The following is a 26,343-nucleotide window of genomic DNA, read 5'->3' on the forward strand; positions in this document are numbered from 1 at the left end:
AAATGTTTGCCGGATGAGTAGGCCGTGCAGCTCACCTCCACCATCTCTTTCCCCCAAAAGCCTCCCATAGACAGATTCATCCTGAAACGTTACTCCTAGGCACCTCGAGTGCTCAGGTAAGAGCTGCACTTAATGTGAAGGAGAGCACTGCTAAGGGTGGGATTTTAGGCCTGGGCTGGGCTGAGGAACGCTAGTTTTAGACAGCTCTGGTCCTCTGCTCTGGTTTTGTCCTCCAGGGACACCTTCTATACCAGCTCCCTGGGCATGGTGCCCCTCACCACTTCATCCAGTGATCCTTTCTCTCTCCTCTCTCCACCCTACCCTGCAGGCGGCAAAAGAGACCTTGGCGAAAGCTGTGCTGGCAGAGCTGCCCCAACAAGTTGTTCAGTATTTCAAGCATAAAAACCTGCCCCCCACCAACTCGGAGCCTGCCTGAGTGCCAGCCCCCACCCAGCAGCAGCATGCCGGCTGGGCCTCCCACCCTCCCCAGGAACATGCACGCTCACCCTGCTTCCTTGTGGGTGGCCTTTTTTTTTTTTCTTTTAAACTGATCCACATTTTTATTTTCTACAACTGGACCTCCACACCCCCAACTTCCTGCAGCCCAGCTGGGCTTCCTTTATTGGAGTCGATTGATGATACTTCCAGGCCAAACCGCCTTCCTCTCCTCCTCTCCCCACCCTTGCCACTCTTAAGTATTGAATGTACTTTGTATAATTTTAGTGGAATTGTTATTAAAGAGAATAAAATTTTTACAATCATAACTGGCTTTTTCCAAGTAACTAGCTGCAGACTCAAAGGAATGTGTCCCCCTGGTGCATGCTGTGTGGTAGCCTGCACCTAATTCCTACTCTGTTTTTTAATACTGTGATCGTGTTCTACTTGTTATACTCAGGGTAATAAAGGAGTTTCAGATGTCCCTGTGTCAGCTCCTTCCTCAGCTGGGACCTGATGGGCTCACTGATCTGGGAAAGGAAACATGAAAACCCCTTCCCCCCAGCAAGCCTGTGAAATTGGTATAATCACTTCTACTTGGGGACATGCATTCCACACAAACAGTAATGCAGCTGTTAAACTGGCACAGAATTTGGCACATCATACTTGCTCAATAAATATCTGTGGGGCAATGAAATGCACGGTCCCTCCCCAGCCTTCTAGGCCCCAGCAGAGCCCATGCTGGCCCAGCCAACAGCACAGGGTGCCCCACCCTTCTTCCTCGTGGTCCACGCTGTCTTATGTACCCCACTCCACCACAGCAGTGGCAGTCGCTGCCACCCATGTGCTCCTCCTGCAGGTCTCTCAGGCACTGGAGTACACCCTGTGGTCTGCAGCATGTGAAAGCCTCTTTGGCTTTAGGATGCTAAACAGGGCTGCTTCTGTCCCTGCTGCAGCAGCCGTTGGTTTCTATCACACACCCCACCCTGGGCTTGGGCCCAACCTCACGAAACCAGCTAGGTGACGTATCTCTGAAACCCCAGCCGTCTGGCCTGTTCCCTTCTCTCCTCCAAAGAACACATCTTTCTCTTTTGTCTACTTCCTCCTTAGAGCTCCAGTCAGCCCCTTTGCCACAGGCTCATGTGCAACCAACAACTCACATTCATATTAATAAGCACATTACAGGCATAATCTTGAACCTTTCCACCAGCCCCTGCCTGTGACCATTTCAGAGATGAGGAAACAAGCAGAGAGGCTAACTGAATCTATTAGAGGCAGAGCCAGAACTCAGCTCCATGTCTGGCCAACTCCACAGAGCCCACACTTGTTCCACTGCACTGAATGTCTTCCCGTGACTATGGGGGAGTCTTCTGCTCAAGCTGCTGCTGACTTTGTCCTTCCCCTCCAATGAAACTGGGCAGTCAGACATCTCGACCTACTCTCCCAGGTCAGCAATTCTTACCAGTGGTCTGCTAGACCTGGCTGGTGCGCCAGGGAAGTTCCTAGCTCCAGGTGCCTGGTAAGCTCAGGAGTCGGTGTTTATCTGGTGGGAGCAAGCGAGGGACATCTGTATCCTAGGCTTCCAATCCTCTTCTGATTCCGTGGCCACCAAAAGCCAGCTGAAATATCCTCGAGGGACACCTTCACTTCTCCTGAGAGGGCTGCAGGACTGCAGGGAGCCGTGATTTCCTCAGGGACCTTTGGGAAATCACAGCACAGAAGCCCAGAGGCCAGCTCGGCACTGTGGGTAGAAACCCAGGACCAGCGCGTCTGCCTCCTCTGGTTCACACCCAGCCCTTGCTCAGGATAGCTGCAAGACTGCGTGATGGTTGAAATAACACGTGACTGCTTCCTTTACCCTCCCGTTTCGTAGCTGAAGTGTCTAGCTGGATGTCAGATCCAGGGAAGTTTGTATCCAACTCAGCCTGGGGGAATCTGTCAAGTTCTGATCGACCAGAGGCCTCTATAGTGGAACAGCCTTCTCCTCCCAGCCCCACATCCCCTCCTTAGCCCCTCAGGGGATGGGTGTATTGGGGCAACACCTGATGCAGACCTCTCCCTTACACCCCCCCATGGGAATAATTTACCAGATTGGTGAAGCTATGGAGACTGACATCTACTGGGCCGGGTTAAGGTAGACTCCCTGCCTTGCATCAGGGCCCATCATAAATGCTCCAACTCCTATGGACCACCTACCTCAGTGTGGTGCCGGCAGCCCCCACTTCACAGCTGCATGAGGGAGCAGACCCAGCCATCTTTCTTCCCCCTTCTCTGCCTGAGGTTGGGTGGATCAGTCAAACAAGCCTTCTACTCCCAGCTGGTTTGAGTTCACCAGGGAAAGGAATGTCCTGAACTCCTGACCAGGCAAACCACCACTTAAAAAACAAACCAAGATAAGTTAAATCCTGGGGATGTAATGTGCAGCATGGTGACTATAGTTAATAATAGCAGATTGTATATTTGAAAGTTGCTGAGTAGATCTCAAAAATTTTCATAAGAAAAATATGTTTTGGTAACTATGTGTGGTGATGGATCATTTCACAATATATACAATTATTTAATAATTACATTGTACACCTGAAACTAACGTTATATGTCAACTGTATTTCAATAAAAACAAACCAAGCCTTGGTGCTGCTATTTGGTTCTTGCACATGGACAGTAGGATGAAAAGTGAACTTGGAAATCTGACTAAAAGGCTCCTTTACCCGTGAATCACCTCCACTGAGGCGTGGGCACCGGCATTTGTTTTAAAGTTTCATTGAAACCACAGAAAACCCGACTTAGAAATAAAGGCTCAAATTAAAATTATGGTTCTGATACTTACCTGTGTGACCTTGGGCAAGTCAGTGAATCACTGTGAATTTCGGTTTCCTCTATAAAATGTAGAGAAGGGCTGTTTCACAGGACTTTTTTTCAGGATGAAAGACACTACAGTCTGCAAACATCTCAAACAGTGCCTGGCTCGTCCATAGTGGGCCCTCAGTAAATGCTCACCGATAAACAAACCGACATAAGGGATAATGATGTGCATGACCATGTCTGAAACAGTGAGGTAGATGCCCAGCTGATGGCTAAAGCTCACAGTGGAGGTTGTCTCTGGGTTGTGCTGCCCACGGCTCTGTGAAACTGATGCTGGGCCACCTTCTGCCTATTAGTGCTATGACGCTCCTTCTTTCCCTAAACCATTGCTCCAGCAGGTAAGGGAGCAAAATATCAGCCCTTGCCAGCATCACTAAGGCATAAATGGGCAACTGGCTTCTTGTGTTCAACACTATGAAAGTGTTGCCAAGATCTAGCCTCCCACCAAGCAGAACTTGCATTCCATACTGTTACGTGTAAGTGGGCTGGGCACGCCAAGAAATCAAGAAAGATCCAAGTCCAAGTGATGGTGCACTGCCGCTGAGCTCTCTCTCCTTTTTGTTTTTCTGGAGGGGCTTAAGACGACAGCTGAGCTACATACCCACGGTTAGGACACCCGAGCCAAGGAACTGGGTGTGCCTGAGCAATTAACATTTAGCTAAGAGGGAAGCACACAGCAGAAGCTGGTGGTTGGAGCTCTGATGACCAGATCCAACCCATCATCATGTCAGTGTTCTACCTGCAACTGAGAAATGCCAGTAGGATGGATAAACCTGCCATAAACACCACAGAAGCTCTAGACGATCTACCCAGAAATGGGGGAGGCTGAGGGTAACAGTACTAATGAGAATGGTTACCATTTTCTGAGCATCAGATACCACATCAAGTAGCTCTTACAGATCCTCTTTCACCCTCACTAGGAAGTTGGTGTCCTGATTCCTATCTACTGAGGAGGAAACAGAGGCCTGGAGAGGTTAAGGACTTTGCCCAAGTGATCCAGCTAGTAAATGTCTGGCTCCAAGCTCATAGCCACTGTGGTGTAGCCACAGAAGGGGGAACCGAGTTGAGATTCCTGAGGGGTAGCCAGAAGGGAAGAACCCACGAGATAGAAAGAAATGAGGACCCAAGAGACTAGCCTAAACCACTCCTAGTTAGGGGCTTTCAGTCTAGAATGCTCCTGAAAAAGTCTAGAATGCCTTCCCAACTCTGTGTTTGAGAAGCCAGCTTTCTCTCCTGCTGGGTCTGGGCCCAGGGAAGGCAGACATAAACAGGTCACCAGCCAGCTCTGTGGGTCCAGTCACATTGCCCTCCCTGCTTTTTATAGATGGAAAAACAGATGCTGTGGATTTCATGCTCCCTTCCTCCCCACCCAGGTGGGTGACAGGGCCAAAGGTAGATGCTAGCAGGAAGTGCTTGAGAGAGAGGCCGTGGTATGACACAAGCTAGATAATCCAGATAGAGCTGGCAATAGGATTCCTCAGAGACAAGCTTTCTCCCTCACACGGTTCAAAGTTGTAAGAAGACTACCACTCAGGACAACGCAAGCAGGTTTTAAGAAACCACCCCAAACCTTGTTTTTATCCCTTATTACCTAGTTATAAAATCCCAATTATCTATTAAGGCAGGAGAGCTGCATCTTGTGATTTAAAGCAGTGTTTCCTTCCATCCCAGGTTTTCCTATTCTTCTTTGGGTTTGAAACACACAGTCTACACTAGATGTTTTCCAAGGTGACTTCTTCTACTGGGAGACCAGACTTCCTCCACTGGGAGACCTGCTTTGCTGTTCATGGTTTCTACAGAACCTGTGCCTCAGCTCTAGGGCTCTCTGCTAACAGGTACGGTGAAAGATGAAATGATCACTGGTGATTCTCAACTTTTTCTGAGATACCAAGAGCAGAAATCTCAGTCTGATGAGTCTCAACCTCCTTGACACAATCTAGCTGTTACAGTAGATGGGGACGGAGGTGGGAGCACAAGATCCCGTATAAGAAAAGCAAGATCTTATTCTCTGACAGGTTTATTAGCTTTCAAATTAATATAGGTTTTTAATCCCTGCAACCCTTTGTCAACTTCCCCCAACATCGACAGAGGCAATGAGGTATAGTAATGGCCTCTTAAAAGTCAAACCAGCGACTTCCCTGGCGGCCCAGTTGTTAAGACTCTGTGCTCCCACTGCAGGGGGCATGAGTTCGATCCCTGGGGTCAGGGAACTAAGATCCCGCATGCTGTATGGTGCGGCCAAAAGAAACCCAAAAGTCAAACCACATAAAGATGGTGACTTTGGTTCCTCGGTCTGCCTCCTGAAATGATCTGACGTTGCTCTGGGTACGGGCTGTAATAGCAACAGCACAATTGCAGAACAACGAAGCAGAGGAGCAGAAGGTGCCTACACAGTTTTACCTCAACGTCTTGTTTGTAAGGATGGAGCTGATGTGCCTGTACTGACAGCCAGGAACAATTAGCACAGAGTAGCTCTGAAAAGGAAAAAGAATTCACAAGTCATCGGTTATGGGTGAAGGGAAGTCACCATCTGCCAGCGGGCACCAGAGTGTCACTGCTTTGGGAGGGAAAAGGAGTGGGTTTGGAGGAGATCCAGGGGCCTCTGTGCCCACGTTAAAACTGAGTAGCTTCTCTGCCTGCCAGCATCACAGTGTCAACACATTCTGTGTGTGTCTCTCCGTCTCACACCCAAGGAAGTAGAAACAATTGACGTAGGAACCCAGCGGAGGAAAGAACCGTACAGGCTCACTCTTCTGAAGCAGGGGAGCCTACAGCTTTTTGTTGTTGTTAAAAGCTCATGGCCTACCTCTGTCCTCAGGGCCTCCACACCTTGTCTCCCCCTGCCCTTCCCTGCCTCCCTTTAGGGGATGGAGGTGGAGCAGCATGTCTGGGTCTTGGCTGCTCTGTATGGGAAGGGAAGAGCAGGAAGGGCAGCAGGTCAAAGCAGAGGAAAGGACAAGCGTAGCACCTTTAGTCTAGAAACAGCTTCCATAGTTAGAGGCCACAACTAGAAATGTAGCCAACAGAGAGGGGCCTCAACAGGTTAGAGCCAGAATATGCAGGTGGGTCCCCCTGGCTTGCCATATTAGAATTCCAGGAGCTGCCAGAAATAAGTCACCTCATCCACACACCTACCAGCACTTCTGATCTCTGGCTACAACAAAATAAGGCCTATGTTTGTTTCTCTAAGGTTTAGAGTCTTAAATGGGATTAGGTGGAGGGAGATGGAATAGCCAAGGGTAAGGGAAAACTTCACAATGAACCATGAGTGTTAAGTGACACCCCCTGCAGATGTAGTTTAGAACCTTTACTTAGTCACACAACATCAAGAATAGGTTAGTTCCAGGGCAGTGCGCCATTCCATCACCTGGGACCTTCTCTCCCCCCTGCACACTCCACAACACAGTATAGTCAAACGGCGCCTTCGTCTAGAATAGAATGTTTTAAATGATACCTGTTCAATAACTGTCCTTGCTTCTTTGTGGCATTGGGAAAGAAAAAAAAAAAGAAACAAAAAACAAGAAAGCAACAGAACCCAAACCCTTTGCAAGCCGCTTGGTACCTATCTTCCCAGGGCATTCTTAGTGGAATTTCTGCTGGGCCCTGACCTCTGCCCTACTACAACAGTGAGGACAGAGGCTGTGGGACAGGTTTGGGCATCCATACTGGAGTAGAAAGAGAAAACAAACACAAGTCGGGCCACAAGTGGATTCTGGCACATTTTTAGATGAGGTTAAAAATGTCACGGTGTGCACAGGGAGCAGGCAAAGGACTTTTCTGTGGGAGGTAATGCCTGTAGGCAGAATAAACTGTCCAGTCTATTCTTGGGGAGGAGCTCCCTGCGGTAAGAACAGAGGAACTAGGGGGCCTCGAGGAAGGTGTTGGTTCGGAAGATGGAGGAGACGATCTTGCCAGTGGCGTTGATGGTGCCTTCGCTGTCTGAGCTGGACTCAGAGTCGCTGCTCCCAGAGTAGGCACCCAAACCTGGGAGGATGCCGATACAGACGGCAGCGGAGGGGCAGTGGATGGAGGGACCACTCAGAGATGTGCTTCCAAGAGACACGCAGGAAGGGGCTTCTGCAAAAAAGGAGGCAGGACTGTTACTTCATCACCCTTTTCCAAAGGTGATGGTGTGCTTTCCATGTGTAGAGGGCTTTATGTTGGAAGCCTCAAAACAACCCTATGTAGTCAACACTATCGCCATTCTCATTTTTTTTTTTTTTTTTTGTGGTACGCGGGCCTCTCACTGCTGTGGCCTCTCCCGTTGTGGAGCACAGGCTCCGGACACGCAGGCTTAGCGGCCATGGCTCACGGGCCCAGCCGCTCCGGGGCACGTGGGATCTTCCCAGACCGGGGCACGAACCCGTGTCCCCTGCATGGGCAGGCGGACTCTCAACCACTGTGCCATCAGGGAAGCCCTGCCATCCTCATATTAATGTTCCTCGTTTACAACTGAGAAAACTGAAGCCACAGCAGAGAACATTTTAAGACCATGCAGAATATCACCAAGTAGCTGGGGCTCTTTTTGCCCCAGAAAACCCAGAGTCACAGCAGCACCTCCATGCAGAAAGCCTCAACCTAGAAAACACAGGACTTGAAGGTTAGAGGAAAAGTTAAGAACTCTCCTCCACCCCTTTTTCTTCCCTGTTTCCAGCCTCATTTAATCACTACAACAACCTGGTATATAGATATCCCCCATTTTGCTGATGAGGGAGGTCCAAAACCCAGCTAAGGTTAAAGGCCACTTAGAGTAGAAAACATTAAACTAAATTTGAATCAAAAGATAATGTATTAAAATGATCCCAGAGCTCACCGCAGAGTAAGGGTTGGAGTTCAAACACTGTATCAGGCTGACAAGCATATTACCTTCTAGGGTTTTGCCTTAACAAACCCCTAACACTTCATGTAAATGTGAAAAGGATACATGGTTCCAAGTACATGAAATCAGGAGTAAGCAAAAAATATCACTGAGAAGCAAAGAGAGATCTCCAACAGCCAGTATACGTAGTTCATTTGCTTATACAGGAAGTACTAATAAGGGAAGGAAGCTGCTATAGATAAGTAATGTGAAAACATGGAGATGTAGGAAAGTGAGAGCTCACAATGATTGCAGAGGCTACAAGAGGTAACAAGGCTACAAGAAAACAGGCAAATATTTACAATAAGTATCACAAAAGCTAATTTCTTTACGATGTAAAGAGTTCTTCCAAAACCAATAACAAACCAACAACTGAACAGAAAAGTAGACAGAAGACACGAATAGTTCACAGAAAAAGAAACAAATGACTTTTAAACATAGAAGAATAAACAATATAAGGAGGAGTAGGCATCTATATATGTTGCTGAGGGAATGTAGGATAATTCGGCTAAGTCCTTCACACTTAAATGATGTTCATGCAGCACTGTTGACAGTAGAAACCAAAAGGTTCATTAATAGAGGACCAGTGTAATGGACTAGTATTCAGCCATTAAGAAGAATAAAGCATCTCTGTGTGTAATGGTATTGAATGATCTCTAAGATACCATGTGTTAAATGAAAAAGGCAAGGGTGAGTACAAGTTATAATCTGGGGGGGGACATTAAATATGCATGATAATGTATGAAAAAATACATTAAAAACTGGTAACAGTGGCTGCTCTGGGGAGAGCAACTGAGTGGCTGAGGACCAGGGAAAACTTAACTTTTTATTCCACACTCTTGTGTCCCTTTTCAATTTACTATTAGGTACATATAACTACCTATTTAGACAACTGTTAAGAAAGCCAAATGCCACAATTCAAAGAGTATCCTAGGACATTCAATTCAGAAGGACCAGCCCCTCTTACCTCTGTAATCCCTGTATTATAGCCAGGAAGGCTGTAGAAGACTGACAGTCCTAATGGCTATCTTCTCCTTATCCATATTCTCCTCAGACTGTAAGTCTCTGGAGGACAAGGGCTCCTTCTTCTCTATCCCATCCCCTGGGCATAGAGCAGATGGCCTGGCACAGAGCAGGCCAACATTCACAATGTGTGAGAATGCAGGAAAATGCATAACAGAGTTTCACTGCAAATGGCTAAATTTTAGGGGTGGGAGTGGGGGTGGGGGAAATGTGAAAATTTGGGACATAACATCAAATTAAAAACCATTCATTTACCTGAACATTCATTGTATTACTATTTTCACACATACAAGGATACTTTCAGTATTCTGTGAGAAAAATCGGGTTGTTTAAAAAAAAAAACAAAAAAAACCGATATCATAAGGGTATGAATCAGTTACTCGGAAAAGTTATTTATGTGAAGTTACTCAGTGAAATGTGTCCTTTTATTAAGTACTTCAAGGGTGAATTGAATTTTAGGGTCTATCTTAGAAAAGAAAGATCAAGTTCTGAGTACCTCTGGAGGACTAGAGCCGGCCTAAGGGAAGGATGGAAGCCAGCCACAGAAATGTAACCCAAGGAATCTGGACAACAGGAGCATTAGCAGAGTTTAAGCAAAAGGACCAAATCTCCCAATTATCTAGGAAGTTTCAAGAAAGAAAAGAGATTGCAACTCAAACAAATTTCATTCCAAAAGCAGTTAACTGGGACTTCCCTGGCAGTCCAGTGGTTAAGACTTTGCCTTCCAGTGTAGGAGGCAAATTTGGCAATATTTTTCTAAGTTACAAATGTATATCTGACTCAATAATTCTCCTTCTAAGTATTTAACCTGACATATTACAAATGTGAACAATGATCCATGTACAGGGTTATTTAATGAAACATCATAATAGAGAAAGAATGGAAACAATCTAAATGTTCATCAATAAAAAACAAAATAAATATACTATGGTACAACCATACAATGGATTACTACACAGCCTTAAAAAGGAATGAAGAAGCTCTTTATGCACAGGTATGCTATGATTCCCAAGGTAAGTAAGCAATGAACAGAAGAGTATGTTAATTAAAATAATGATGATGGGGCTTCCATGGTGGCGCAGCGGTTGAGAGTCCACCTGCCGATGCAGGGGACACGGGTTCATGCCCGGGTCCGGGAAGATCCCACATGCCGCAGAGCAGCTAGGCCCATGAGCCATGGCCGCTGAGCCTGTGTGTCTGGAGCCTGTGCTCCGCAACGGGAGAGGCCACAATAGTGAGAGGCCCGTGTACCGCAAAAAAAAAAAAAAAAAAAAAAAAAAATGATGATAGGAAATGCAAAACAACATATTAAGTAAATCTTGCCAAAAAATCAATGTGAATTGACCAAGCTCTAGACCTAATTACCATTTTATAGGAAACACAGGATATAAAGGAATCCCATGGGGATGCAATTAGCAAAATCTAGAGTGCAGGAAACTCCACAGGGCAGAGGCCCAGTTTCTTCACAAGTAAAATATACATGAAACAAAAAATAAATTAAGAAAGAGGAAGAACCCATAGGTTAGATGAGACTGAAAAGGCAGATTAGCCTACTGTTAAGATGCCATAAAATGGCAATATTCCCAAACTGATCTACAGATTCAAGCAATCCCTATCAAAATCCCAGCTGCCTGAATTGACAAGTTCATCCCAAAATTCATATGGAAATGCAAGGGACCTCAAATAGCAAAACAATATTGAAAAAGAACAAACTTGGAGGACTGATACTTCCTGGTTTCAAAACTTACTACAAAGCTAGAATGATCAAAACTGTGTGGTAGGGAATTCCCTGGCAGTCCCGTGGTTAGGACTCCATGCTCTCACTGCCCAGGGCCTGGGTCCAAACATGCTGTTCAACTGATTTTCAACAAAGTGTCATGACAATTCAGTGGGAGAAAATACAGTCCTTTCAACAAATTATTGAGTCAAAAAATTAACACAAAATGGGTCAAAGATCAAAATGTAAGAGTTAAAACTATAAAACTCTTTGAAAAAAATGTAAGCGTAAATCTTCATGACCATGAATTAGGCAACTGTTTCTTAGATATGACATTTAAAGTACAAGCAACCAAAGAAAAAATAAATTGATGTCATCAAAATGTAAAACTTTTGTGCTCCAAAGAACACTATCAAGAAAGTGAAAGTACAACCCACAGAGAGACAATATTTATAAATCATCTGACAAGTGTCTAGCATCCAGAACATATAAAGAACACTTACAACTCAAAACTAAAAAGACAAATAATCCAATTTTAAAATAGGCTCAGGATATGAGTAGATATTTCTCTAAAGAAGATAAAAAAAATGGCCATTAAGTACACAATGCCAACATCATTAGTCATTAGGGAAACCCCAATCAGAACCACAATAAAGTATCACTTCACACCCAATGGATGGATATAAAAAACACAGTAACAACTGTTGATAAGGATGTAAAGAAACTGAAACCCTCATATACTGCTGGTAGAATATAAAAATGGTGCAGCTACAGTGGAAAACAGTGTGGCTGTTCCTCAAAAAGTTAAACATAGATTTACTGTATGACCCAGCAATTCCACTCTTAGGTATATACCCAAGAGAACTAAAAACAGTTTTTAACACAAAAACTTGGACATGAATGTTCACAGCAGCATGGTTTGTAACAGCCCAAATGTGGAAACAACCCAAATGTTCATCAACTGATGAGTGGACAAAAAGGTAGCATACCATAAAATGGGATATTATTCAGCTGTAAAAAGCACTGATACATGCCACAACATGAACTATGAAAACATTATGTTACGTGAAAAGAAGTCAGACACAAAAGGCCCTATATTGCATGATTTCATTTATAAAAAATGTCCAGAAAAGGCAAATCCATAGAGACAGAAGTTGACTGGTGGTTGCTAGTGGCTGTGGAGAGGGAAGAATGGGGAAGAATGGGGAGTAACTGCTAATGGTCACGGAGCTTCTTTTTGCAGTGATGAAAATGTTCTGGAATTAGATAGTGGTGATAAATACACATTCTTCTGAACATATTAAAAACCACTGAACTGCATCCTTTAAAAGGGTGAATTTTATGGTATGTGGATTATATCTCAATCTTTTTTTTTAAGCCATATAAGCCAAATACAATGTCTAATCCTTCCTTGGATACTACTTTTAAAAAAAACCAATTGTCGGATTGGAATAAAAATGGTGGAGTAGCAGGATGTAGAACTCAAGCTCTTCCTGCAAATATATCAAGAATACATCTACAAATGGAACAATTCTCATAGATCACCTACTGAACACTAGCAGAAGACCTCAAACACCTGAAAGGACAAAAAAGATCTCCATGTAACCAGGTAGGACAAAAGGAAAAAAAAAGAGAGAGAGAGAGAGTACGACGGGTCTGGCACCCCTGGGAGGGAGCTGAAGGAAAGTAGAGGTTCCCACACCCTGGGAAGTCCCCTCACGGGTGGGGAGATCAGCTGGGACAAAAAAGAAGCTTCAGAGGCTCAGAAGGAGAGCGCAACAACTAGTTAGTGGCAGGCAGGACAGAGAGAGACCTACACAGTCTGTGTCACCACTCTGCACACCCCAGCCTGAAAGGCATGTCCACTGGTATGGGCAGGGGATGGGTGCTGGAACACGGGGTTTAGAGGACAGACCTGGGGAGAAGACTGCTGTTGGCTGTGTGGAGACAGCCTGAAGGGGCTGGAGTGTGGGGTGTTGCAACCAGGAGTGTTGGTGGCAGAACCCTGGGCTGCCAGAGAAGCGAAGCGCGATTGTTATGTGGCATGCAAAAGGAAGGGGTGGGGCCAACATTGCAGCCTCTTTCCCCACCTGCCGTCTGCTGCTTCCTTGGGCTCCATGCGGGGCCCCACCCCAGGCCAGCTCAGGCATTAAAGCTGCTCCGGCCCCCTCCCACCAGAGCAGGCTTGCAAGCTCCGGCCGCTGCCTCAGTGGTCTTGGGAACAGATGCCAGTGGGTTGCCCACACGCAGAGGTGGGGCTGAAATTACAGCTGAGCCCCAGGGGTCGTGCAACTTAGGAAGCAGAGCTGAAATCTCTCCCCACGGCCGTGCAAACCGCAGATTTACACCTACACTGCCGGCTTTGTGAATTCAGTGCCTGCGGAACATCTGAACGGACAGCTGGTGCTCCTGTGGCTGGGACAGGTCTGGCCTTAGCAGCTATGGGCTTTGAGGGCGCGTACACACAGGGGTCTGAGCTGCCTCCATAGCTCCCACAGCAGGTCAAGGCGTGCAACTACTGCAGTCCTGGGACACGACTTCAGTGGATCTGCACTAGTGGTCTTGTGAAAACAAAGTCTGAGAGGCACCAGGGCCAACTGCCGGCATACCCACAACTGAGGTGGGGCCTAGGGCAGTGCCAACAACAGTGTACTCTGTGAGCCCACACAACGGATGAAAGGTGACAAAACAGAGCACACTCACAGGTGAACGGCTCCAGCGGAGGAATACTCAGTGGCTCCTCTCCCAGTGGAAGCACTCCAATCCCGCCTACCTCACACCACAGATCAGAAACACAGCTCAGAAATGGAGCTGGGGGCTTCTACTCCAACAACTAGGGAGCAGGCCCTACCCTGGACAGGGCAGTGACAACCACAGAGCAAAGAGGAGGCCCGCTCAATAGCCAGTGCAGGCTCTAATTACCACAGCATCAGTCACACCTCCTAGCAAGGGGATAATGGCCTGCATACACTGAGAAAAGAGGTGGCAAGCATCCATACTAAAAGCAGCCCTCACACCAAAAAATATTAAACCCACAGAGGCTATACGGGGATGTTCCCACTTAAAAATAGCCCTCTAAGACCACAGTAGATAACTGTTTCTCCTAAACTCATAGAGCAAGAGAAATATAAGTAAAATGAAGAAGCAGGGGAACCACTCCCAATTAAAAGATCAAGAGAATTCCCATGAAAGAATAAACAATTAAACAGACATCTTCAGTCTAATACACACCAAGTTCAAAAAGAAGATAATGAAAATACTGAAGGAATTAAGAAAGGCTATCAATAGAAATGTAGATTACTGTAAAAAGGAACTAGAAACTATAAGGAGAAGCCAAGAAAAATCAGAGAATTCATTTGAAGAGATGAAAGCTGAAAGGCTATGAATAGTAGAATGAATAATGCAGAAGAACGAATAAGTGATCTAGAAGATAGAATAACGGAAATCACCTAATTAGAACAGCAGACAAAAACCCAAATGAAAAAAAATGAAAGCAATATAAGAGACCTATGGGATAATATAAAGCATGTCAATCTATGCATAATAGGGATCCCATAAGAAGAAGAAACAGAAAAGGGGATTGAAAATGAAGAAATTACAGCTGAAAACTTCCCAAACCTGAAGAAGGAAACAGATATCCAGATACAGAAAGCATAGAGGATCCTGAACAAGGTAAACCCAAACAGACCTACACCAAGATGTATTGTAATAAAAATGGCAAAAGTTAAAGAGATGATTCTAAAGGCAGCAAGAGAAAAACAAAGAATCACAAGGGAACACCCATAAGGGTACCAGCTGATTTCTCTACAGAAACATTGCAGGCCAGAAGGGAATGGCAAGATATATTCAAAGCCCTGAAAGGGAAAAATCTGCAACCTAGGATACTCTACCCAGAAAGATTATCATTTAGAACAGAGGGAGAGACAAAGAATTTCCCAGACAAGTAAAAACTAAAAGAATACAGCAATACTGACATTATCCTAAAGGAAATATTGAAAGGTCTTCTCTAAATAGAAAGTAGTAAGAATCTATAGGAAAGAGAAAATCACAATTGGAAAGTAAATCACATAAATAAGACAGTACACAGATTAAAAAAAAAAAACAAAAAATTTCTGTGAAAGTGATGATAACCACAATGAACAGCAAAAGGATGAACATGAAGATGCAAAAGGGGACATTAAAATCATAATATGTGGGGGAGGAGAGTAAGAAAATGTAGATTTTTTTTTTTTTCTAGATTGTGTTTGGGCCTATCTACCGGTCTAAAGCAAGTAGACATACGAAGGGGTTAACATACTTGAAAAACAGGGCAACCACAAATCAAAAACATACAATAGATTCACAAAAACCAAAAAGAACAGAAGCATAATACGAAAGAAAATCACCAAACCACAAAAGGAAAAACAAAAAGAGACAAAGAAGAATTTTAAAATCAACAGGAAGACAAGGTTTAAAATGGCAATGAATACATATCTATCATTAATTATCTTAAATGTCAATGGACTAAATTCTCCAATCAAAAGACACAGTGATCATCCAAACTGAAAATAAATAAGGGAGCCTGAACCAAGATGGCAGAATAGAAGGACATGCGCTCACTCTCTCTTGTGAGAACACCAGAATCACAACTAACTGCTGGACAATCATCGACAGGAAGACACTGGAACTCACCAAAAAAGATACCCCATATCCAAAGACAAAGGAGAAGCCACAATGAGATGGGAGGAGGGGCGCAATCACAGTAAAATCAAATCCCATAACTGCTAGGTGGGTGACTCACAGACTGGAGAACACTTATACCACAGAAGTCCACCCACTGGAGTGAAGGTTCTGAGCCCCACGTCAGACTTCCCAACCTGGGGGGCCAGCAACGGGAGAAGGAATTCCTAGAGAATCAGACTTTGAAGGCCAGTGGGATTTGATTGCAGGACTTGGACACGACTGGGGGAAACAGAGACTCCACTCTTCGAGGGCACACACAAAGTAGTAGGGGAAGGAGCAGTGAACCCAGGGGAGAATGAACCAGACCCACCTGCTAGTGTTGGAGGGTCTCCTGCAGAGGCGGGGGGTGGCTGTGGCTCACCACGGGGACAAGAATACTGGCAGCAGAAGTTCTGGGAAGTACTCCTTGGCGTGAGCCCTCCCAGAGTCGGCCATTATCCCCACCAAAGAGCCCAGGTAGGCTCCAGTGCTGGGTTGCCTCAGGCCAAACAACCAACAGGGAGGGAACCCAGCCCCACCCATCAGCAGTCAAGCAGATTAAAGTTTTACTGAGCTCTGCCCACCAGAGCAACAGTCAGCTCTACCCACCACCAGTCCCTCCCATCAGGAAACCTGCACAAGCCTCTCAGATAGCCTCATCCACCAGAGGGCAGACAGCAGAAACAAGAAGAACTACAATCCTGCAGCCTGTGGAACAAAAACCACATTCACAGAAAGATAGACAAGATGAAAAGGCAGAGGGCTATGTACCAGATGAAGGAACAAGATAAAACCCCAGGAAAACAACTAAATGAAGTGGAGATAGGCAACCTTCCAGAAAAAGAATTCAGAATAATGATAGTGAAGATGATCCAGGACCTCGGAAAAACAATGGAGGCAAAGATCAAGAAGATGCAAGAAATGTTTAACAAACACCTAGAAGAATTAAAGAACAAACAAACAGAGATGAACAATACAATAACTGAAATGAAAACTACACTAGAAGGAATCAATAGCAGAATAACTGAGGCAGAAGAACGGATAAGTGACCTGGAAGACAGAATGGTGGAACTCACTGCTGCGGAACAGAATAAAGAAAAAAGAATGAAAAGAAATGAAGACAGCCAAGAGACCTCTGGGACAACATTAAACGTAACAACATTCGCATTACAGGGGTCCCAGAAGGAGAAGAGAGAGAGAAAGGACCTGAGAAAATATCTGAAGAGATTATAGTCGAAAACTTCCCTAACACGGGAAAGGAAATAGCCACCCAAGTCCAGGAAGTGCAGCGAGTCCCATACAGAATAAATCCAAGGACAAACATGCCGAGACACACAGTAATCAAATTGGCAAAAATTAAAGACAAAGAAAAATTATTGAAAACAGCTAGGGAAAAACGACAAATAACATACAAGGGAACTCCCAAAACGTTAACAGGTGATTTCACAACAGAAACTCTACAAGCCAGAAGGGAGTGGCATGATATACTTAAAGTGATGAAAGGAAAGAACCTACAACCAAGATTACTCTAGCCAGCAAGGATCTCATTCAGATTCGATGGAGAAATCAAAAGCTTTACAGACAAGCAAAAGTTAAGAGAATTCAGCACCACCAAACCAGCTCTACAACAAATGCTAAAGGAACTTCTGTAAGTGGGAAACACAAGAGAAGAAAAGGACCTATAAAACTAACCCAAGGCGCTTCCCTGGTGGCGCGGTGGTTGAGAGTCTGCCTGCCGATGCAGGGGACACAGGTTCGTGCCCCTGTCCGGGAGGATCCCATGTGCCACGGAGCGGCTGGGCCCATGAGCCATGGCCACTGGGCCTGCGTGTCTGGAGCCTGTGCTCTGCAGTGGGAGAGGCCACAACAGTGAAAGGCCCGCATACCACACACACACACAAACCAAAACAATTAAGAAAATGGTCATAGGAACATACATATCAATAATTACCTTAAACGTGAAAGGATTAAATGCTCCCACCAAAAGACAGATTTGCTGAATGGATACAAAAACAAGACCCATATATATGCTGTCTACAAGAGACCTACTTCAGACTTAGGGACACATACAGACTGAAAGTGAGGGGATGGAAAAAGATATTCCATGCAAATGGAAATCAAAAGAAAGCTGGAGTAGCAATACTCGTCGGATAAAATAGACTTTAAAATAAAGAATGTTACAAGAGACAAGGAAGGACACTGCGTAATGATCAAGGGATCAATCCAAAAAGAAGATATAACAATTATAAATATATATGCACCCAACACAGGAGCACCTCAATATATAAGGCAACTGCTGTAAAAGAGGAAATCAACAGTAACACAATAACGGTGGGGGACTTTTAACACCTTACTTATACCAATGGACAGATCATTCAAAATGAAAATAAGGAAACAGAAGTTTTAAATGACACAATAGACCAGATAGGTTTAATTGATATTTATAGAACATTCCATCCAAAAACAGCAGATTACACTTTCTTCTCAAGTGCACACAGAACATTCTCCAGGATAGATCACATCTTGGGTCACAAATCAAGCCTCAGTAAATTTAAGAAAATTGAAATCATATCAACCATCTTTTCTGACCACAACGCTATGAGATTAGAAATGAATTACAGGGAAAAAACCGTAAAAAACACAAACACATGGAGGCTACACAATACGTTACTAAATAACCAAGAGATCACTGTAGAAATCAAAGAGGAAATCAAAAAATACCTAGAGACAAATGACAATGAAAACACGACGATCCAAAACCTATGGGATGCAGCAAAAGCATGGGTAGAATGGATATCATCAGAAAATCTACAAACAACAAATGCTGGAGAGGGTGTGGAGAAAAAGGAACCCTCTTGCACTGTTGGTGGGAATGTAAATTGATACAGCCACTATGGAGAACAGTATGGAGGTTCCTTAAAAAACTAAAAATAGAATTACCATATGATCCAGCAATCCCACTACTGGGCATATACCCAGAGAAAACTATAATTCAAAAAGACACATGCACCCCAATGTTCATTGCAGCACTATTTACAATAGCCAGGTCATGGAAGCAACCTAAATGCCCATCGACAGACAAATGGATAAAGAAGATGTGGCACATATATACAATGGAATATTACTCAGCCATAAAAAGGAACGAAATTGGATCATTTGTTGAGACGTGGATGGACCTGGAGACTGTCATACACAGTGAAGTAAGTCAGAAAGAGAAAAACAAATATCGTATATTAACGCATGTATGTGGAACCTAGAAAAATGGTACAGATGAACCGGTTTGCAGGGCAGAAGTTGTGACACAGATGTAGAGAACAAACGTATGGACACCAAGGGGGGAAAGCCGCAGGGGGGTCAGAATGGTGGTGTGATGAATTGGGTGATTGGGACTGACATGTATATACTGATGTGTATGAAACTGATGACTAATAAGAACCTGCTGTATAAAAATATAAATTAAATTTTAAAAAATTTTTTAAAAAGGCACAGAGTGGCAGATTGGATAAAAAAACCAAGAGCCTACAATATGCTGCTTACAAGGGACACACTTCAGGGCAAAGGACACACACAGATTAAAAGTGAGGGCATGGAAAAACATCTTTTGTGCAAACAGAAATGACGAGATAGCGGGGGTCACAATACTCAGACAAAATAGACTTTAAGACAAAGATAAAGAAGGACACTACATAATGATAAAAGGATCAATAAAAGGAGAGGATATTATACTTTTCAAAATATATGTACCCAACATAGGAGCACCAAAATACATATACTAACAGACATAAAGGGAGAAACTGACAGGAATACAACAATAGTAGGAGACTTTAACACCCCACTCATATCAATGGACAGATCTTCAAGACAAAAAAAATCAATAAAACAACAGAGATCCTAAATGATAGAACAGTTAGACTTAATTGATATATTCAGGACATTACATCCCAAAAAAGCAGAACACACATTCTTTTGAAGTGCACATGGAACATTCTCTAGGGTTGACTTGGGCACAAAACAAGCCTAAACAAATTTAAGAGTACAGAAATTATTTCAAGCATCTTTTCTGACCACAATAGCATGAAACCAAAAATCAACCACTGAAAAAGAAACAAAAACAAAACAAAACAAAAAAACAATTACGTGGAGACTAAACAACATGCTACTAAAAAAACCAATGGATCAACAATGAAAGCAAAGAAGAAATTTAACAATACCTTGAGGCAAATGACAATGAAAGCAAAGAAGAAATTTAACAATACCTTGAGGCAAATGACAATGAAAACACAACCATACAAAATCCATGGGATGCAGCAAAAGCAGTTCTCAGAAGGAAGTTCATAGCAATATAGGGGCCTTCTTTAGGAAACAAGAAAAATCTCAAATAAACACCATAGTCCACCACCTAAAAGAATTAGAAAAAAAAGAAGAACAAACAAAACCTAAAGTCAGCAGAAGGAAGGAGATAAGAAAGATCAGAGAGGAAATAAATAAAATAGAACTTAAAAAAACAATAGAAAAAAATCAATAAAACCAAGAGCTGGTTCTTTGAACGGGTAAACAAAATTGACAAACCTCTGGTCACACTCCACAAGAAGAAAAGAGAGAAGACCCAACTAAACAAAATAAGAAGTGAAAGCAGAGAAATCACAACAGATATCACAGAAGTGCAACAAACCATAAGAGAATACTGTGAACAATTATATGCCAACAAATTTGACAACCTTGAAGAAATGTTCAACTTTCCTACAAACATACAGGCCACCAAAACTGAATCAAGAAGAAACAGATAACTTGAGCAGACCAGTCACTAGAAATGAAATAAAATCTGCAATAAAGAAAAAATCCCTACAAACAAAAGTCCAGGACCAGATGGCTGCACTGGGAAATTCTACCAAACATACAAAGAACTTATAGCAATCATTCTCAAACTCTCCCAAAAAACTGAAGAGGAAGGAACACTCCCAATGAGGTGACATTCTATGAAGCCACCGTCACCTGGATACCAAAACCAGACAAAGACACTACAAAAAAAGAAAATTACAGGCGAATATCTTTTTTTTGGGAAATGTTCTCTCTTATTTTTTAAAAATTTTTATTTATTAATTTATTTGGGGCTGTGTTGGGTCTTCATTTCTGTGCGAGGGCTTTCTCCAGTTGTGGGAAGTGGGGGCCACTCTTCATCGCAGTGCGCGGGCCTCTCACTATCGCGGCCTCTCCTCTTGCGGAGCACAGGCTCCAGATGCGCAGGCTGAGTAGCTGTGGCTCACGGGCTTAGTTGCTCCGCAGCATGTGGGATCCTCCCAGACCAGGGCTCGAACCCGTGTCCCCTGCATTAGCAGGCAGATTCTCAACCACTGCACCACCAGGGAAGCCCCCAGGCGAATATCTTTGATGAATACAGACACAAAAATTCTCAACAAAATATTAGCAAACCAAATCCAAAAACACATAAAAAAGGTCATACACCACAACCAAGTTGGATTCATCCCAGGGTCACAGGGATGGTTCAACATACTCAAATCAGTATGTGGGACTTCGCTGGTGGTGCAGTGGTTGAGAATCCGCCTGCCAATGCAGGGGACACAGGTTCGAGCCGTGGTCCGGGAAGATCCCACATGCTGCAGAGCAACTAAACCCACACGCCACAACTACTGAGCCTGTGCATCACAACTACTGAAGCCCGCATGCCTAGAGCCAACGAAGTTAGAACACACCCTCACACCATACACAAAAATAAACTCAAAATGGCTTAAAGAATTAAATATAAGACAAGACACCATAAAGCTCTTAGAAGAAAACACAGGCAAAACACTCTCTGACATAAATCGTACCAATGTTTTCTTAGGTCAGTCTCCCAAGGCAATAGAAATAAAAGCAAAAATTAAAAAATGGGACCTAATCAAACTTATAAGCTTTTGCACAGCAAAGGAAACCATAAATAAAACGAAAAGACAACCTATGGACTGGGAGAAAATATTTGCAAATGATGTGACGGACAAGGGCTTAATTACCAAAATATACAAACAGCTCACACAACCAAACAACAAAACAACCCAATCCAAAAATGGGCAGAAGACTTAAACAGACATTTCTCCAAAGAAGACATACAGACATGAAAAGATGCTCAACAGCACTAATTATTAGAGAAATACAAATCAAACCTACAATTAGTTACCACCTCACACTGGTCAGAGTAGCCATCATTAAAAAGTCTACAAATAACAGGGCTTCTCTGGTGGCACAGTGGTTGAGAGTCTGCCTGCTGATGCAGGGGACACGAGATCATGCCCCGGTCCAGGAAGATCTCACATGCCACGGAGCAGCTGGGCCCGTGAGCCATGGCCGCTGAGCCTACGCGTCCAGAGCCTGTGCTCCACAACGGGAGAGGCCACAGCAGGGAGGGGCCCGCGTACTGCAAAAAAAAAAAAAAAAAAAAAAAAAAAAGTCTACAAATAACAAATGGTGGAGAGGGTGTGGAGAAGAGGGAACCTTCCTACACTGTTGGTGGGAATGTAAACTGGTACAGCCACTATGGGAAACAGTATGGTGGCGCGTGTGTGCTCGCGCGCACACACACGCAATGGAATATTACTTGGCCATAAAAAAAGATGAAATAAAGCCATTTGCAGCAACATGGGTGAACCCAGAGATTATTGTACTAAGTGAAGTAAGTCAGAAAGGGAAAGACAAACACCACATGATATTACTTATATGTGGAATCTAAGATATGGCACACATCAGCATAACTATGAAACAACAACAGACTCAGATATAGAGAACAGATTTGTGGTTGCCAAGGGTAAGGCGGGATAGGGGAGGGACGGATTGGGAGTTTGGGATTAGCAGAGGCAAACTATTAATATGTAGCATGGATAAACAACAAGGTCCTATTATATAGTACAGGGAACTATATTCAATATCCTGTGACCAACCATAATGGAAAAGAATATGATAAATATATATGTATAACTGAGTCACTTTGCTGTACAGAAGAAATTAACACAATATTATAAATCAACTATACTTCAATACAATTTAAAAAAACAATTAAGCGATCACAGTGTTGCATTTGAATCTTAAAAACAAAAATCAAAATGTAAAAAAAAATGAAAAGAAAAAAAATGTATGGGAAAACTGAGGAAAATGAATACTAATCTGATACTTGATAACATTTAGTAATTATTATAATTATTTCAGGTGTGATAATAGTAGTGCAATTATGTTAAAAAAAACAAAGAATCCTTATTTTTTTAGGGATACATACAGAAGAATTATAGATGAAATAATCTGATGTCTGAGATTTGCCTCAAAATACTACAGTTGGGAGATTTAAATGAAATAGGATTGGACGGGGAATTCCCTGGCGGTCCAGTGGTTAGGACTCAGCACTTTCACTGCCATGGCCTGGGTTCAATCCCTGGTTGGGGAACTAAGAACCCACAAGCTGTGCAGCGCAGCCAAAAAATAATAATAATAATAAATAAAACTTTCTTTAAAAAAAAGAAGATTGAACATGTGTTTAAAATTGTTGGGACTCCCCTGGTGGCGCAGTGGTTAAGAATCCATCTGCCAATGCAGGGGACAAGGGTTCGAGCCCTGGTTTGGGAAGATCCCACATGCCATGGAGCAACTAAGCCCGTGAACCACAACAACTGAGCCTGTGTGCCACAGTTACTGAAGCCTGTGTGCCTAGAGCCCATGCTCCACAGCAAGAGAAGCCACCGCAACGAGAAGCCCGTGCACTGCAACGAAGAGTAGCCCCCGCTCACCGCAACTAGAGAAAGCCCATGCATAGCAACAAAGATCCAACACAGCCAAAAATAAATAAATTAATTTTTAAAAAACTGTTGAAGGTACATGATGGGGTTCATTATACTTTCATCTCAATATTTGAATATGTTTTAAGTTATCTATAATAAAACACTTTAAAAAAAGAGAATATGTGTAATTGCTTATACATACATAGAATAGCTCTGGATATATACATATATACATTAAAAATGTATAATACTATTTCCCACTGGGAAGGAGAATTGGATGGAAGAGGACATACAGGTAGAAGGGAGGCTCTTCGCTTAATATCTTTTTCAAAAGTAAATTCTAGAGAAAAAGATATCAGCAACAGCTCACCATTACTGGAGTTCAGTGGATATACTTTTTTAAATAATCATTTTTTTGAAAGAAAAAATATATTTTAAAATATCCATTTTTGTGTGTGACACAGAAATAAATGTAAGCCCTGTTTTATCGATGACCCTTTGAGTTCAGCTCAGAGTCTCAATTCCACAGGGAGTCAGGAGTAGAAGAACTGAAAACACTCTTGAATTTCTTATCCTTGATTCAGTCCTGAGTAACACTCACTTTCACTTATAACTTTGTGCCACTTAATACAGTAGCAGATTTGATCACATAAAAGGAACCACCAAAGAAAGTGTACTCCTGGAAACTGTATTTAGTAGCCTCTCGGTTCAATCCAATCCAACCAACAGCAGGAGCCAGGCATTCTACCTCTCACTGGTAGCCAGCCAGGTGAAATGAAGAAACTTGACATTTAAGGGAGACAGAGAAAAACTTTGTGAGTAGAGGTGATATGACCAGGGCTTTGGCTTTGTAAGCGCTCCTGGGACAACACAATTGTCACTTATCAGTTCCACTGGTTTCTAACATATTACTTTGCAGGGCAGCTGACATATTGCTAGGTTTAAATCCTGCACAGCCTAAAACGGTTTGGTAAGTTTAGGTAGGTTTGCTTAGAGATGCATGCATTCCTCCACAGATACAATGCATTCCAGCCTTTTACCATGGTTCACGTATATGATGAGTGAAGAACGAAATGAAAGCTGCCACCCACCTTGATTCTTGTCATCTGGGTCAGAGTCCGATTTCAGTCTTTTCACACTGTTGCCACTCTCTGAGCTGTAACAAAAAAATATGGTGATTTGAGCTAGGTCCAATCTTGGGGATCAAACTTTGGGAATCAGGAGCTCCAATAACTATTTATATGGGTCTTAGGCAGCCTCAAGGAGCTGAGATGATCTGAAATGAAAAGTCTTCATTTCAGGTTCTTAATCTCCTTCCAGCTATATTATTGTTATAAATATAATTTAAACCTCTGACCAATTCAAGGGGTAAAGCATTACAGCTTCAAGCATCACCAAAACATCAGATTCTTTGTTGTCATCATTCATCTTGGTTAGAACCACACATGGACTTCAAGAATACCTGGACATATTTATATATGACAAAAATTTAGTTAAGTTATTAAAGATTGAAGGAAATATCTTTAGTGACAGGCTAGAGATTCTGAAAGTCACCCAAAAGACCTTCACTAAAAGAATATCTAGAGAATGTACTTCTCTCGCCATGCAGCTAGAAGACGCAATGCTCTCCAGCTCCACTGTTACCACTAATATTAAGTAATGTTTGTAAATTCTTACTAAATAAAAAATTTAGGACAGTCAAAAAAAAAAGAACAAAGAAAGCACTCCAAAGAGGAAGGAAATGGTCCCAGGAGGAAGGCCTTAATCCCAGAAGGAAGGGATGGTGAACAATGAAACTTGTAAATACAAATCTAAACAAACAGTCTATATAAAAAAACAGCATCTAATTTGTGGTGTTAAACATGACCATGCTAAAGTCCTGGACAGCATGTAAGGAAGGAAGAACGTGACTGTAGCTAAAAGTTCTAAGGTCCATGGATAATTTTGCAGGGAAGTAAGATAGCTATTTACTTTAGGTTTTACTAAGTATTCTTGATAAATTGCAAGGTAAGCCACCAAACGAATAGAAATAGAATACAAAAATCCAAACAAGTAGAAAGAAAAGAAAATGAATAAAAGATTTTAAAATGGTAATCAATTTTTATAAAAAGAATACATGGAAAAAAATTTTTAAGTAAAAAGACAAATAACATTAAGATAGTAGAACCTGGGGAGTCCCCTGGTGACCTAATGGTTAGGATTCTAGGCTTTCACTGCCACGGCCCAGGTTCAATCCTTGGTTGGGGAACTAAGATCCCGTAAGCCATGTGGCATGGCCCAAAAATTAATTAATTAATTTAAAAAAAAAGCAGAAATTGTATAAAAAATCCTAATAAATCCAAGCCTACCTATAAAGAGAGTTTAACAGACTAAATTTTAAATCAGCTATTCATGAGACACACCTAAAAATTTAGAAGCAAAACAAACAACTTAAGACCCAGAAAGACTGAAAGTAAAGGAATGGAAAAAGAGTTAACCACGGCAAACACTAACCCAAAGAAGACTGGGGTATCTATATTAATATTAAGGAAATAGACTTTAAAACCAAAAGTATTATAAGGGATAAAGGAAGTTAGTTTATAAGGAAACAAAGTTTAATTCACTATGAAGAAAGAACAATCCTGAACATCTATGCTTCTAAAAGAGCTTAAAAATATACTATGTTCAACAGACTGAAAAAAGATCAAGAAATCATTACTATAGTGGGAGATTTCAAAAACTCCCCTCAAGTACTGATAGAACAAGCAGACAATATGTAAAGAAACGGATGATTTGAACAATACAATCAATTAGTTTGTTTTGTTGTACCTACATAGAACCCAGAACAATTACAAAACACAGATTTTCCTCAACTTGGAACATTCACAAAAATTAATCTCAGGAATAGATCACAAACCTAGTCTAAAGCAATTTCAAAAGAATTAGCACATGTAAACCATAATGCAATTAAGGGAGAAATTGATAACAAAAGATAAAGATTATATTTCATA

The 26,343-nt window shown here is 42.7% G+C and overlaps 2 protein-coding genes across 7 annotated transcripts in view; one reads left to right on the forward strand and one right to left on the reverse strand.

Annotated features, from left to right (window-relative positions):
• CPNE2 (copine 2) overlaps positions 1-764 on the forward strand; it is a 52,622-nt gene extending 51,858 nt beyond the window's left edge. Inside the window, exon 16 of the mRNA XM_060289849.2 lies at positions 329-764. Coding sequence (XP_060145832.1) covers positions 329-436 — 108 coding nt within the window. The 3' untranslated portion in view covers positions 437-764. The remainder of the gene's footprint in view (positions 1-328) is intronic.
• Positions 765-7,003: 6,239 nt separating this feature from the next.
• PSME3IP1 (proteasome activator subunit 3 interacting protein 1) overlaps positions 7,004-26,343 on the reverse strand; it is a 41,465-nt gene continuing 22,125 nt past the window's right edge. For all 6 annotated transcript variants that reach the window (XM_070044390.1, XM_060289852.2, XM_060289851.2 and 3 more), the window contains 2 exons: positions 24,445-24,509; positions 7,004-7,374 (listed from right to left, as the gene is read on the reverse strand). In XM_070044390.1, coding sequence (XP_069900491.1) covers positions 7,157-7,374; positions 24,445-24,509 — 283 coding nt within the window. In that variant the 3' untranslated portion in view covers positions 7,004-7,156. The remainder of the gene's footprint in view (positions 7,375-24,444; positions 24,510-26,343) is intronic.

Source organism: Globicephala melas, chromosome 19 (assembly GCF_963455315.2).
Source record: "Globicephala melas chromosome 19, mGloMel1.2, whole genome shotgun sequence".
NCBI lineage: Eukaryota > Metazoa > Chordata > Mammalia > Artiodactyla > Delphinidae > Globicephala > Globicephala melas.